The sequence below is a fragment of the Sparus aurata genome, chromosome 19, assembly GCF_900880675.1.
Source record: "Sparus aurata chromosome 19, fSpaAur1.1, whole genome shotgun sequence".
NCBI classification, from domain to species: Eukaryota; Metazoa; Chordata; class Actinopteri; order Spariformes; family Sparidae; genus Sparus; species Sparus aurata.
This window is the reverse complement of record NC_044205.1, coordinates 12673679-12689808: the sequence shown is the minus strand read 5'-3', so window position 1 is coordinate 12689808 and position 16130 is coordinate 12673679. Positions and strand designations below refer to the sequence as shown.

The following is a 16130-nucleotide window of genomic DNA, read 5'->3' as shown; positions in this document are numbered from 1 at the left end:
ATAAACAAATTGATCTAAAAGGAAAACTAAATGTATATTTGGCAGACCCTGCCATCTTTCTGCCCCTCGAACCATACCCATGATCTTTCATTAAACCTGACCAAATGTTTTCAGTTGTCTAACCTAGAACACACTTTATCTGTTGTTAATTTGCCACAATCATAATCTTTCATCGTAATCACTTAACCATAACCTGCTATTTTCAGATGTTGTAGAAAGCAAATATAAAAAAAAAAAACAACCTAATACATAAGAAAAGTCTGAATACATTAAGTCTTAGAAATATCACCGGCAATTAAAATATATACAGGTGGTTTCCTGCTGAAGACATTTTATTTACTACTGCACACAATATGTAGCAGAGTCAAAGCTTTGAGCCGTGAAGGCTTAATATTAACACGATGCTTCATCTGTCAAATTAGCCGAGGATCAGCCCGATATTAACAGCAGGCCCGCTGAGCTCTAACTTTATGTACCGCACTCGTCACACAATGAAGCCTCACAGGAGCAGCTTAGATTTAAGCGCTATAAAGTCTGGCCAGAATTACACAGCAGGTGAAAGGTGGGCGGATTAGGGTTTGATTTAATTTGAAAAGCTTGCGGAGCTCATAACATCAGGCTTATACCTGCTCATTACATCATCTGCTGAGGAAGAAGAGAAGCTGGGAGGACTGGATGAGGAGGTTGAGGATGAGGTCACCTGTCAAGACGAATTCGCCGTCTGCGTCCTAAATCATTGAATATTCACAAGGCCACTATTTTTTGTCTCGCGTTTTGCAACTGGAATTTTAAACTCCTGTCTCTTCTATACTTTCTCCCCAACACCGCCCATTTATCTCATAGCCTTTGCTCTCTTTAGCTATAATCTCAAGCCAAATCCTCCATTGAAAAAAAACACCATATTGCCTCAAGATGCAGGTTTCAGGATACACCTCACTACACCAAATCTTTACATAGAAACCACAGTAAAAACAGATCTTGGACATCATCCCTGGGCGAGGATTTTCATCTGATCAGAGCTGATTAGCGAAAGGTCCGGGTGAGGTCAGGTCCAATTTATCAAGGGTCTCAAAGAAAGAACACTTCAAACACATGCTGTCCATCCACTGATCTCAACAGGTTACTCATCAGTTACGCATGTAGTGAGGTTTGTCTGAGGTCAGTTGTGTGTCTGATTGTGTTCATGGTTGTGTTGTTTGATTAGGTCAGTTGAGGTTCAGTGTTTGTGTAGCAGACATCAGACTGACCTGCTGGGCCTAAGCCTCTGGAACCGTCCTGTGGCTGTGTGGATCGGTTGCGGTTCTGCTGGCGGCGTTTTCCACCAGTGGAGCGGGAGGTGCGGATGTGTACTTCGCTGACTTTGAAGAACGCCACCATGAAAGGCTGCTTCTCCAGCGCACCGTCACGTCCTACGAGACCCGCCTCCTTGGAGCTGATGCTCTGCCCTGTTTCAGAAGACACAGAACTTATCAACTGCGCAATGGCCTAGCTGATTTGCACAAGTTGCCGTAATTACACTCAACAGTCAGTTATGTTTATTTTGCCAACCAGTGGAAGAGACTTACTAAAACTACTAACGCTAAACTATAGCAGTTTATTGCAACTGTATAAAGTATTTTAACATATATGTGATTTGATCTCTTACCGCTGCTGGTCTCCACGTTGACCTGCAGGCCGAGGTTGTGCACCGGGCTCATCACCCACAGGTTGCTGGTGGCAGTAATGTCGAACTCCAGCCAGCCCTCCTCAGCTGCCCACAGCCTGCGAGACTCCAGCAGGAACAGGTCTGCCTCTCTGGGAGAACATGGGAGATGATCATAGACAATTATTGTGTTTTTTTGTGACATAGCCAACTAATTTTTGCGTACATTTTGCAACATGATACCCTCCTGTAGGAGAGAAATGAGCTAATTTCATTAAGCCTAGCATCTTAGCATTAACTGGAAAAGATTAAGTCAATACACTCAACGTTAAAGAATGTAATCATTAGTAGCAATTTGGTTTTAGTAATCACAGCCGTTTGTGAGCAGATATTAACATGACTTGAAAAATGCTACCTTCCCCGTCTCTCTTCGTTCCCTACACAAGCCTGTGGATGATCTGTTTAAGTTGTTAAATGCTGCTGGATTGAGGATTTCCTAGTGAGGGACTCAGCGTCAGTCCAAAGGATGTGACATGAAGCACGTTCTCCAGTGCCATGTCTCAGTGCCCATAAATGTAAACTAAAGACTGGCTTCCAGCACAAAAAATACATTGCGCAGAGCCCCTTTACTGGTTATCCTAGGTCAAAACAGCCAAGCCAGTTAGGTAAAAAGGTTGCAGCTTGCATTTTCGGGGCCACTATCAAACTGTACATTAGTCATTAAAAAACTGTGTGAAACTACACACAGCCTACAGTGTCACTATTAAATATGGTGTATTTAGTTAGCTGGATAGATAAAGTCCACAGAACACAGAGAGACAGACTAATATGGGTAAGCTTCTAAGAGGGAAAATGACAGATAAGTAGCAAAGTACACAACTTACATACACAGAGAGAAAGATAAATGAGGAACAGATGATGCACGCAGCCAACATTTGCAAATGGCGAGAAAAGTGCAGGAAATGTAGACATGTTTATTTTATCTAGTGTGCTTGACGCTGATAATTTTGCTATGTATAGCTGTCTGACAAAGATGTCACGAATCACTCAATCTACAGCATAAAATGCAGGTATATACGGTGCAGCGTTGCTCTAGTTCAGAACACCAGAGGACTGATCTACCTCTTTAAAAAACCACGGGAAACACAAGAGCTGTTGGTTTGTATCAAGGTAACAGAATCATAACAGAATGACAGAAAGATGGATAGCTGCACTTAACAGAAAATGCTGGGATACACTGTATTGTACTCCGCTGTAGCTCTGACCATACAGTCTACCTCTCTGAGGGACAGGAAAAAAGGACGGAATTAAATCCTTGGTATCAGGCTACAGGCATGTTAATATCATTTACAATACTTTGTGTGAATGAAATCGGGCCGCAAAATGGAAGAATGTGTCAAACGGAGCTAAGAGAAAGACCACCATTATACAACTGTTGACTAATGATTGAAAAGAGAACGGAGGAGCTGTAAGGAAAAGACTGAGTGTGAGTGATAAGAGGGCCTGTCCTCCCACTGTCCCATTACAGTAGTAATAACACAGCATCGGGTCTGTCCGACACTCCTCCAGAGCCGACTTCAAAGCCTCACAATCATCCAGGTGTTCGGAGAATGCCCCTGCAGTCATGCATCGGCGGCCCCTCTTTATTGGTCATTAATGAGAGTGTTTCTGACAGCTTCCGTATGAGCCGAGACTCCTTGTTTTCCCTCACGCAACACACACTCCACCCCACTGCTAGGTTCACACGTTTGTCACAGCGTGGGCCAGTGTACCCATGTTTCCGCCTCATCGCCACGGTCGCTGTTCGGCTGACGATGGACAGCAGGGGGTCCATCAGAGAGCCGCCTCCAGGGGCCAAGGCTACCAAGACCCTACTGTAAAACTTCTTATTGACTGACTGCTTAAATGAACTGGAATAATAAGGTCAAAGGTGAAGGTTGTGTTTTTTTGCCACAATAAATCTCCTTTATAAGTCTTGTCAGTGAGTGCAGTTAAAAATGAAACGCAAGGTGGGAGAGTGCAGCTCACAGCTGGCCTGGCTATTTCATGTGCTTTCATCTTGTAAACTGCTGAAAAGGTGTTTGTAAAATTGGAAAAGCAATATGTAAGACAAACATCTGGAGGGAAAGAATGCAGGAGGATCTAAATGCCGATGTGCCTAATCAAGGTTTTAAGAATCAGAATCAAGGCAATAATAATGTAAGCAATAACTGAGATACATGTAAAAGGAAAAACAGCTATAAAAATCATCTGCTCAGAAAAAGCTGCTGAATGGGTTTCAGTCAGTAAAACCAGCCTTTGCAGCAACCTGCCTCTCTTTAACATGATGTCAGGCCTGCCACATATTTTGCCATTGTAATCTCTCACATTCCTTGCCTGCTGTTAGCGAAACCACCCCAATCAAATGAGAAGTACAAAGGGTGTCAGGCTAATTAAGCGCTCTATCATTACAGCTTAGAGTCAAAACAGGAGTCGAGGTTTTTACAGGAAGGAGGGGCGCGAGAAAGTTAATAGGCTCCCTGCTGATTGGGCGATTACAAAAGGGTAAAGTTTTTGTAAAAGGCGGAAAATGGGCCAAACAACAACAAAGCAATTGTCTCATATAAACTTTCTGACCTTACTCTCAACACGCGCTTAGTGTTGCATAGAGGCTCCTGATGTTGCGCCACAAAATTTACCCCCACAAGGCATAAACACAGCGCGAGCAGATATTCTCCACCTGAGAGCACACCGTCCAGGCTGTAATTTTCTTCAAGGTAAAAAACCTGTCCTACAATAACACAGAAATTGGAGATATATGGGCCCTTTAATCTCGAAATATCTCCAAAAATAAAAGGCTTTACCACCAGGCTGGACAGCACAAACCACCCATTGTAGGGATACAGGAATGCAGCAAATAAGTAGCTCTTGATACCCTTAGAAACCCTTTGACAGACAGAAAAATATACTTGGCCAACATCTATACGTAACGTTCTTATACTTTCTCAATCCGTGGACCTCAAAGTGGATCAGCTTCAGCTTTGGACTGTAGTCCGAGAACATTTGGCGTTAGAGACCTCACCTTAAGGTGTTTTGTTACTTGATGATATTCCACACACAATAACATATTAATGAAACTTACTTCATTGTTAAACAAAACATACTGGGCGACATAAGATGTTAGCTTAAAAATGTATATCAGAAACTTCTCTTCATGTTCTCACTGGGCGGGCTTGAGTAAACACAAATATCATTCAGAAATCTGACTGGATGTTTATCCGCCCCTGCCGACGTAATGTAAATGTTTGGCATGTATTAGCTGCACTCATTTGGGGGACGGAGGGATTTTGAAGCTGTGCTATTTCTGAAAGACGTGGCTTTGCTTGATTTTACAATATAAACACGGCAAAGGCCGGGATTCTGTGTAACACAGAGGGAGCATGACAGGGAGAACAAACTGGGGGAGGGAACTTTTTTCTAATCATAACTTTACCTTTTTGTTTCAAGAAGAGGTCAACTGAGCTGCTGCTCGCTGTTTTCAGGAACACCCCATCTCTTGCCGAATTGTTGATTCCCAGTACAACCTCAGTGCAACCCCTCCGCAAACTTACCTCATCCACCCGAGGGCGGATTAATGCACACACATGTTGCGTGGCCAAGCTCTGTTCAAATCCACAGAACTTTATTTTAGATTCCACTCAACGTGCCAAAGCTTAGTAAGACACCAAACACGTCAGGCTGAATTACAGAGAAATGTGTTTGAAATGATGTTCACGAAAAAAATGTTGAATGCGTGATGCACAAGGCTGGGATACACTTGTTTTTGCCATGGATTCTGACTCATGAAGTTACTATAATCTGTAAGTGGAGGTGGAAATGAGCTAAATTGTTAGTTTTCTGGTGGGATAACAAGCAAGTCGCAGTCACGTCCAAGCATGTTCATCGCCTGGAAACAGTTTCTGTTGTCATTTATGCACCTAGAATAATTTCTGTGTTTGGTTGTTTATTCTCACTTTGCTGCGTTCTCCTAAATTCTGTTTATGCATCCTCACTATGTTTTCTTAATTTCCTTCACCAAGGAGATTATGCCCTATTTGTTCGAGAAACTTGGATGTAGGATGGGTCTCGGCCTCGAGTAGAATCCATTAGCTTTTGGTGGAAATATCCACTCCTCTGACTACCATTGTAGACTGCAGAGCATTGAGTTCTAAGGGCCATCATCCTTTATCCGGATAAACTTAGAGCATCAGCATTTGTTGTTTTTTTCCGCTATTTGGTGTGAAATTAATTTGAAAGTTTGCATAAAACGTGTATTGGAAAGTGTGTATGTAGAAATACAGATAATGCTGTGATTAAAGACTTTTGATGTTTGATATATATAAGGTCAAATCAAATATTTGACATTACACAGGAAATAAATAGACTAATAACTATAACGTCAATGTAATATTCCCATTTGACATTCAGTTTCAATCGTGCCCTCTCAGCTCAGATCATTTAACTCAAGTAGCAGTAAGAGATCCAACCTGTGTGTGTGTGTGTGTGTGTGTGTGTGTGTGTGTGTGTGTGTGTGTGTGTGTTACCTATCGGGGTGCTCCTTGACCACCTGGTAGACTTTGAGTAGGAAGGTGTCGTTGCGGAAGGCACGGCTCACACACTCCTTGTAGAGGCGAAACTCTGCTGCGGTGACGGCCTCGCCCTCTGGGATCTGTGAGAGGTTGAACTTAAACTCCTTGTGGTGACGCCGCTGCGGAGAGAGCTCCCTGTCGTACTCCACTGTGGGATGGAAACACACAAACACACACATAGGATAGGATCATGAAATTATGCACACACACACAAAAAAAGAATCACAGCATATACTTAAATATTGGCATTCAGGTATTCTACTCGTGATCATCAGAAGAAATCATGAGTTTATATGATTTGTACTTAGCACGTCAATTAAATCTCACCCACATTATTTGTTTACAGGCAGCATTGCTTGTTTTGACCTTTCCTCTGTGTTTTATCACACAATTCTGGTGCCTTTTCTACAAATAGGATCAAATTGCTTATTCACAAACAGGGTTTCAGTGTAAATGTATACAGACACTGTGCAGACGTCAACCAGAAAAGCCTTTAAAACAATCACACGTGATTTATACTCAAGGTCTAATAGGTTTTGTGGCCTCCAGTTTCCCTAAATAATCCTCTGTTATCTTCAGTCCGAAGCAAAAGCCCATGATTTTTTCAGCGGCAGTGAACATAGAGATATTCTGCGACCACTTCTGACGCCGTGAAATTACAAAAACCAACAAATGTGCTCCCTTCTATGCTTTTAAGTGCAATATGCACCATAATGACTACGTGCTCTCCGGGGATTTGGTTCCTGTCTCAGCTAGAGGTTTTGCTCCCACAGCAAAGAGCCTGCAGAGTCACTTTGTCGATGGTCACATAGAGTGAGAAGAGGGAAATGAATAAAGAGGGGCATGTCGAGCACAATTAGAAGGTCGGGTACAGAAATATCCGCGCAGGCATAAATGCTACATGCTAAGCCTCAAATATGCACTATATTCTGCAAAAACACACAAAAACTAGTGACATAGTTACTCCAGAGCCCAAAACTCACATCGACACACTCTTACTATTCTTCAGCCGTCAAACTCTTACTCACTTAAATAGTTTATCATATGCTGCACATACAGTGTACGCATACTATATCATCATCTCCACTCAGGGCAGCGAGGTTTGACAGGCTGCGGTGTCACCACCACAGGCTGTAAGTGCAGACCCACTGGGAACCAGAGCTGGATGTATACAACTGCCAGCGGTCGACCCAAACATACAACATCGTGAATTTGCCTTTATCTCCTATACTACTCCTAATCCTGCTGCTCCAGCCCAACAGATTTTAGTTAAAGAAATGGTTTGATAGTTTGGGAAATACAAGCATTTGCTTTTTAGATGAGAACAGAGAAGATTGATACCACTCTTGTGTGTGTATGCTAAATATAAAACTGGAGATAGCAATTTGTTGGCTTAGCTTAGCATTACAACTGGAAACAGGCGGGAACGGCTGGCTTTGTGCTTAACGTTTTTACAACGTCACACACTGGCGGGGTTATGTGCCGGATCAAGCTAGCCAGACTAAGGATTAATTGATAAATCAATTAGTTGTCAACTATTACATTACCAGGCAGCTAGTTTGTATTAGTTATCTTTGAAGAGAAAAGTGAAAATATTCTGATTCCAGCTTCTTAAATGTGAATATTTTATGAATATCTTTGGATTATTTCATTTTATTGTTAAGATTCATTTGGATACTTTTATAGCCCACAGCTAAGGTAAGAAGAATTTATTTTTGTACCCGAGCCAGGCTTGTTAAAACTTTCTGGTAATTTTATGATGTGGGGACCCACCCAAAATGGTCCAATGACACATTTTGTTCCCAGAGTTATAGCCGAAGAGAAAATTGTGTTGATGTGAGAACACTGGAACCAATCAGACTCTCCCAAAAGTGCCAGCCCCACCTTGTACCCACACCCAGGAAGGTCAAAGCTCCCCTCATCCCCAGACATTTCCAAGTTACATAAATGCTCAACCTAAATAGGAAGAAAAGGCGAGGAGGGGAGGCGTGTCTTTCTAGCTTCACTGCATTTCTGAGGGGAATCAGTGGAGTCCAATCCTGAGGCGGACTGCTGTGACTTGGTCAAAACAAATTACAATAATTGAAGCCTCTCAGTTGAAGTGTGAGCCAGTTGTGCCTTTCTTCACTCACAACACTTTCCACTGAAGCAAAGGAAACCACCTATAAAGAATGAGATGTTATTCCCATCAGCCTCACTGTGACTTTTATCACATGCGACACTGACCATTTCATCATCGTAGTTCGTAAACTACCCACACACACAGATGTCACAGTAACTCTGTGTGATAACGGGTCCGGTCTTGTGTTGAAGGGTAGATAGATCAGCTCAGCTTGTGTGTGTCTGTGCGTGGAGGACTTAAGCAAGAGGTCATGGTACTCGAAATGACTTTACAACACTCCCTTCAACAACTCTGGGCTTAAAGACAGACAGCTTGAAATCTTATATTCCCTATTTAAGAATCAACTGACGTTTTGGCAAGAAGGCTCTTTGATAAACTGTCCGTAGGTGGTGAGAAGGTCAGGGAGAGTTTCATATGTATCAAATATTTATTACATTTGCTGCAATGCACTGCATGTTAAATGCACAAAATATCAGCCACCTGACTGTTCAGAACGGCTGAGCGTGTTTGGGGGACTGTGCTGCCAAGCTAAGCATCATACCAATCAAAGGTAAATCTTTATCGGATTTCCCATTGCGTGGGTTCATTGGAAGGAGTGTGGAGAGTTCACAGAGAGGACTGGGAAAACCACCTGTTTCTCTGATTTTGGGAACGTTAACAAAACATTCAAAGATGGTTATTGCTGTGCTGGCCTTGTGGTTACACCAGACACATTGAAATTACACCTAAATTAGAAATTTTCATTGTGTTACATATTTGTAGTGGTTAGTAAACAAACAGCTAGATACAAACAGTACATACCTTCTTTTCAATTGATCAGCCAGAATGTGTTCATCTGAAAAGGTGCACTCCACCAAATTACATACCAAGGTCAGATTACATGCAGGGCAGTAACTAACATTTATTTTCATTATCAATTAATCTGTTGATTTTTTTTCACAGTTAATTGATTTACCACTTACTCTATAAAATGTTTTAAAAAAAACAAACTAATACAAATTCTCATCCTACTTTTCCAGAGCCCAGAGCAACATTTTGAAATGGCTTCTTTGGCTTTACTTACTTGTTAACAGGGGCACTGCTTAGCCAACAGCATTCAACAATGTCTTCTTTTGCTCTGAATGAGCTTTGTTTTTGAGAAAGTGACCCAGATGATATCATAGTGATGTCACCAGGGTTATTTGATTCTAGGCTTATAGATTAAAAAATGTTATCAGGAAAAACGTGCGTTACAGACTGGATGGTGTGGAGATGGAAAGACATACCAAGCCAGGGGTCTAACGAAAAGATACTATTAGTTGCATTATGGGAAATGTAGGATTGAGCAATTGTGGACGAGTTGAAACGAGAAAAGTTGAAAGTTGCGAATGAGACCACAAACTTATCAGGAACTTATTGTTCACTGAGCTAATAACTCAATTCAGAAGTAAGGCTGTTTTCTCATAAGCTTACATACAATCAGACTTCCTTTTGAAACCAGGGGAGCATTCCCTGCTGCCAGTAAGAAAGAATGCAGTTTTAGGCACTACTGCATTGTCTTCACCTGGAAGCTCCATCAGCGATTATAAAGTCTGAGTAGCAGCACTCGTGAGCTGACATGACTAGTTGGTAACAAGTAATAACTGTTTGTACAGTACAATGTGAACACAGCATCAGCACTGACATCTATACAGACCTTCTTAAAGATTTTGTAGACAGTCACAAATACAAAAACTGAAAGTTATCCAATATAGCCCTGATCTTCCAGTAAGCAACAACGCTGCTAGAATTCAAGTGTCAAATCTTGTCAAATCTTCTGAAAAATGCCATAACACCTACTACATCACACAAGAGACGTGAAAGAGTATCACGCCAAGGAGAAAAGTATATCCACTGATATCATTACGCTTTAATGAAATCTGCAGGACACATTTCTTTTTGACATTTATTTTACTCACATCCAAACAAAATTCTCAAGGCACCCCTGAGCTCACTGAAAAACTCACCAGTTCAATCAATCTTTGTCTTCTTTCTCAGACAGAGGAGTTATCTCAGTAGCGTTCAGATGAAGACAAACAATTAAAACAACGAAATATGAAGACAGCCACAGTCTCACATTAACGTACGCTTTATCACATCAGTCCTCTGCGTTAGCGACCTTGGAGCCACCGCGTTAGCGGCTAAGTAGCATTCCAGCTGCCTCCCCACCTTCTCAGCTTGAAATTCAATTGAAATCCACAGAGGTTTCGCATCTAAAATCAAAGGGAAGTCTTCACACGGTGCGTACAGGGAGTGTAACCTCTGTGCTAATCTACCATGACGTGAGCTTTGAGACAGGAATACACAGAAGGGAAAAGGGATTTAGATTTGGATGATTCAGAGAGGAATTTTCTCAGAGTGATTCTAAAGATGTGAAAAGAGTGATTATATCAGTGACTTGGTGCAGACATCGCTTAATGGTAACCGCAGGAAAAAAGTGTTTATGTGTCACATGTGTGTCATTGCTAATCTGTAGGTGTATTTATGGCTTTATTTTATTACCACATTCTCATCGTTGGTCACCAGTTCATGAGAAAATACCCCACTTTCACCGGAACAGTTGACTTTTTCTCTTTCATTCTCACTGACCACACAGACGCAGCCATGGTTAACCAGAAAACCTGACAACAGTGGGAAATTTCTGTGATGATTCACCAGCATAAACACTGATTTCATCTGCTGCAAGAAACAAAAAGACGCAAGGGATAGAAAGAGAAAGAAAAGGAGGAGAATGAGAATGATCATCAATGGCCGCTTGAAGGGTGATAAAAGGTTGAGAAAAACAGATTGCATTAGAGATTCTGGGGTAAAATATTAAAAGAGAGAGAGATAGAACAGAGTAAAGACAGATGGTACACAGAGGAAGACTGAAAGAAAAGCGTTGAAAGAAAGAAGTAAAGAGAAACAGGAAGAGGAAGAAATGATAAAAGAGCGGGAAATGGATTAAGGATTCTTTGGAAGGGAAGACAGTATTTTGTGGATGATGCATCAACTCGGATAACCTGAATGGAAACGGCAATACAGCCCCAAAAAAAGCTACATTTGTATAGTAAATAAAAAGTTTGTGTCTTTTAAAATAACACAGGTGGAGAAAATGACCGTGTGAGCGGTGGATGAGATGACAACACCAGACGGAGGAAGACAGTCGGTTGTCATAGAGAGGAAGATCGAGAGACCAAGGGGACAAAAGTCTGGAGTCTGGGACGCCACGAAAGGAGGAGAGATGGAGACGGTTAATGACAGAAAGAGAGTGAGACGGACGGTTTGCAGATCCACTTGGACGCTTTGATAGTAGCTGTTCTCTCGTTTCCACCTGCGCAACATCTGGCGCCGCTGTCCTCTCCCTGCTGCTGGAGGTATTATGGCAACCCACACACACGCACACACACGCACACACACACACACACACACACACACAAAAACACGAGCGCATAGATGCACGTACACATGCACCCACACTTTGCTATCACTTGTATGCATATGGCTCTTTATATTCACGCCTGCATATTATGAGAGGTAATCATTATATATATATATATATATATATATATATATATATATATATATATATATATATATATATATATATATATATATATATATATATATATATATATATATATATATATATATATATATATATATATATATATATATATATATATACATACATATACATACATATATAGATATAGATATATGTATAAATCATGGTATAGAACAACTTAATATCCTTTAAATAATAGATATCACCATGAAACTTTCCTGGTTGATTACTCACATTGAGATGGCTGATGTTTGTGTTACAATTTCTCCAAAATGTGTTTGAATATATAAAAGAAGCATTATCTACCTAAAGATGAACTGAATTTGCATAATTTCCAGAACAACAATGTGAATGCCACTTTTGCTATGTTTTTAGGAATAAGATGTTTATATAATTCAGGCTATGAATAATATATGAACAAACCCCTCTGTAGAAGCCCTCAGAATATAGACAGGGATAAAACTAAAAGGTTTCATTTATGGGCTAGCAACTGAATGGGGTCAATAGGGTGAAAGTTTTAACTAATAGATAGATAATGCATTACAGTTCCGATATTTTATGTTTAAATATTAATAAGGCTATCACATTATCACCAACTGGGAAGTTGTGTTTTTATGCGTGTATTTGATTGTTGGTTTGTCAGCAGGATTACACAAAAAAGCTTTCCACCACACTTGTATGGAGGATGGGTCTCAGCCCAGAATTAGACCCCATAAACTTCTGGTGCACATCTAGGAATATTTTCATATTCATATCAAGATTGTGAGATAGGGCATTTTTCAAACTTTTTGTTAATTTCTCAGGGAAGAATGCATGATGATGACAAACATCAGGCTTAATTAGGTGGTGTGTATCTATGGAAGGTACAAAAAAGGGATGTTGGTCCTTGGCGAAGGTATGCGCTCTGCCATCCTAGTTAACTCTGCCAAAAAGGTTATGTTTCGCTCATGTCCAGTGGTTGTTGGTTGGTCGGTTTGTTAGCAGGATTAAACAAATACAACTGAAAGGATTTCCCAGAGGATGTTCTTGGCCCAAATTAGACCCCATTAACTTTTGGTGTGGATCCAGATAAAGGGATGAATTTAGGAATTTTTTTTATATATATTGAACATTTCTTTCAAGTAAAAAGCAAAAAAGACAGAGAAAATGTTACACAAGCACAAAAAACAGAACTAATAACACTGGCAATTAAATGACTAAAGTGGTATCTTAAATGTAGAGCTTTACAAACTCTGACACGTCTAAAAGTGGCTATTAGTACGTCTAACGTCGGTGATCATTTTCTCCTCATAATAAAAGAATATCTTATTAAATACTATGAATTCTGAACAATATACAATTTTACTGATATTATATGGAAAAAGATATTCAACAGTCTATGCATAAGAATAACAGAGTTCTAGAAACCAGCTTTTGAAGGAGTGAAGTCACAGAGACAGGCACTGAAGTGTGGCTCCCTTATAATAAACTGCATGCCCCTTTAAGAAGCAGAGGAAGGAAAAAGGGAAAAGGTGCTGAAAGAAAGACAAGTGAGTGAAACTCTGAGCCAGAAGTCTGTCTGTGCAGGGGGAGGCGGACGGATGAGCACACAAACAGGCGGACAAGATAGAAGAAGAGGCGAAAAATGAATCCGACAGCGATTGATCACCGAAACCCTCTGGAGGGAAAATTAAGAACGTATTAAAATGTATTAAAATGTATTGAACGAACGTATTAAAACATATTGAAAGTTTGTGAGGATGAAATCACAAATTTGGAAGGTATGATGGAAAAGTACCTGAAAAGAAGAAGAGAGAGAGGGATTAAATCTATAAGTAGGAGGAAGGAAGACAGACAAATTTAAAGGTAAACAGGGAATGAACTAGCTGGGAGGAGGAGTGTTCTTCGATGCGCAGCAGAAAAAGCAGGACTGTGCAGGAAAGGGCCTGGGGTGGTTGACTTGTCTGTGGTCAGTGGTCAGCGCTTTTCGCTCACACTCCTGACGGTGTCCAGCCAATCCCTCGGAGGGACAGCTGGCCGACAGCCGCCTGCATCAAATCCCTCCTGCTCTCTCTCACACGTCCCACAGCCGCAAAGCAAAACAACCGGCAGCCACCTTTCCTCACCAAAATACTCCTTCGCCCTTCATCAACACTCAGCTGGTAAAATTAACTGAAGGGAACATCACGGACGGTTTTCTCAAAGGGTAATTATGTTGTCAGATATCTATCCATTTTAAAGAGGGGATTATTGGAAGCTTTTAGCCTCAAAGCTAGAGGAGTAATTAACTTTTCCATCGTGGCATTGAGGCTTGTGCAAGGAACCACTGGAATAGACATGTGACAGTTTTTAGTCCACAGTCATTACAGACTGGATTCTTAATCATCAATCAAGTGCATCTTCAGAATGTATCCTCGCACTAGCATATCTTCCAATGTCACTGTTGTTGAGTGTTCTGTAGTGTCCAGAGCTGCAACACAGATAGCAGAGAAAGGAGCACCTGTGACCAAGATACTAGAGTCTTAAGAGAGCTCTTACTAGATCTGTCAGTGAGATTTTAAGTACCAATCTGATGACAGACAGATCAGACTGACATTTAAACAGATCTTCTCCAAGTTACAGTTGCAGACATGTAAAATGATCCCTCCACCTCAGACAGCAGCAGCACAGGCACACCTGATCTTCATTTACGCAGGAGGGCGTCCCCGCTTTTAACGCTTTCTATTGCTGTGCTTGTTGTAATTCATTCCTGTGAATCTCCTAGTTTAATAGTGACACAAATCAAATGGATGTTTCTCAGTTTCTGTGTGGGATACGTGTTGTGGTACCTGGCAACCCAACCCTCAGGCAGAAGTAAGCACACGCAAGCGATTCCTGCCTGACGTGGGTCTTGTCACTGTGTTCACTCAAGCCCTCCACTCTGCTCTGTTAAGCGCTGAAAATTGCCGAAACAGATACGCTTCCAACTTCCACTCAATTAACCTTTGCTGACATTTATTTTCAACCTGTCTCACTTGTCATCTTTTCTTCACTCTGCGGACTAGGGCTGCACGGTCTTGGGAAAGAACTGACTTTGCATTTTTTGGGATTTCAGCGATACGTATTGAAATATAGAAAACAATTCACTCGGATAACTTGAATAGCTCTGCTTGGAATAATTAATCATTCTAAAATGATTGGAGAGAGGGGAGTGTATTTTATTAATCAACCAAAGCAGACCATGCTTTGTTGATAAGTACAATATCCTTGGGTAGCAACAACAATATGTTAAGATCAAGGGGATATTGTGCTGAATGTTACTGGTAGGTTTGTGACGGGGGGTGAAATTCCATCTCTTGCTGGAAAGTCAGACATGCTACAAGACCTCTGCAACTTCAATAGACGTAAATCATGAGGTGCAGATTCGTTTAATGAGGACAAAATTCATGAGATTATTTTAAGCACCACACAACTCTGGGTTTACTCTGCCTCTTCCTCTTCCTCCCAACAGGAAAGGGTGGATGTTGACATTTAATTTGTAAGACAGGTACAGTTTAAGTATGATTTAAAAGACAACTTCATGCTCTGGCTTACTGTCCTTGCAGCAGGCAATGTTTGGTTTTTAGGCTTTCCACTCACTGTCTTCTGGAAGAAATAGGATGATTGCAGTCAGAACCGCTGACCTTGTTGAACCAACATGGGAACAAGAAGCCAGTGTAGCTGAGAAACAAGCGCAGCTTTTCTCTGCAGCACGGCAAAGATTCCAGTATCTTCTCAATAACTGAGCTCTGTGGGGCTTGTATGCGTAGAGCATGCCAAAACTGAATCCCTAAGACCCTCATAAAAATCTCTGCTTTCTAATTAAATCTGTAATTTACTGTTTCCTCTGACCCATAATGCATCACACTGAAAAAGAGGCTACGAGAAGGGCAAAAAAAAAAAAAGAAAATGAATGAGAGAATGGAAAAGACATTTTCAAAAACAACCTTCGATTACATTTTTACACATCAAGAACCTGTCAACATTGTTAAAGATGCTGTGGATGGCTAAACCGATAAAAAATGTTCTGGATGTCGAAGGCATGAGAAGAATCCATCTGTGTTTACATAATTACAGCCCATAATCTCTCTGGTTTCTCTCTCAGACGTGATGGTTTCTGAGGATAAGTCAGATATGTCCATATCTTCCATTGATCATTAATTCCTCCAAAGTCCCATCTAATTAACTGTTTGGCCC

The 16130-nt window shown here is 41.0% G+C and overlaps 2 protein-coding genes across 3 annotated transcripts in view; both read right to left on the bottom strand.

The window, feature by feature from the left end:
- Nucleotides 1–16130, bottom strand: part of bmp6 (bone morphogenetic protein 6) — a 53621-nt gene that overhangs the window by 15686 nt on the left and 21805 nt on the right. For both annotated transcript variants that reach the window (XM_030398241.1, XM_030398242.1), the window contains 3 exons: nucleotides 6205–6397; nucleotides 1646–1794; nucleotides 1248–1445 (listed from right to left, as the gene is read on the bottom strand). In XM_030398241.1, the coding sequence (XP_030254101.1) occupies nucleotides 1248–1445; nucleotides 1646–1794; nucleotides 6205–6397 (540 nt within the window). The remainder of the gene's footprint in view (nucleotides 1–1247; nucleotides 1446–1645; nucleotides 1795–6204; nucleotides 6398–16130) is intronic.
- Nucleotides 6271–16130, bottom strand: part of LOC115570025 (probable enoyl-CoA hydratase) — a 53768-nt gene continuing 43908 nt past the window's right edge. The window contains exon 8 of the mRNA XM_030398247.1: nucleotides 6271–6397. The gene's annotated coding sequence lies outside the window, so the exon portion shown is untranslated. The remainder of the gene's footprint in view (nucleotides 6398–16130) is intronic.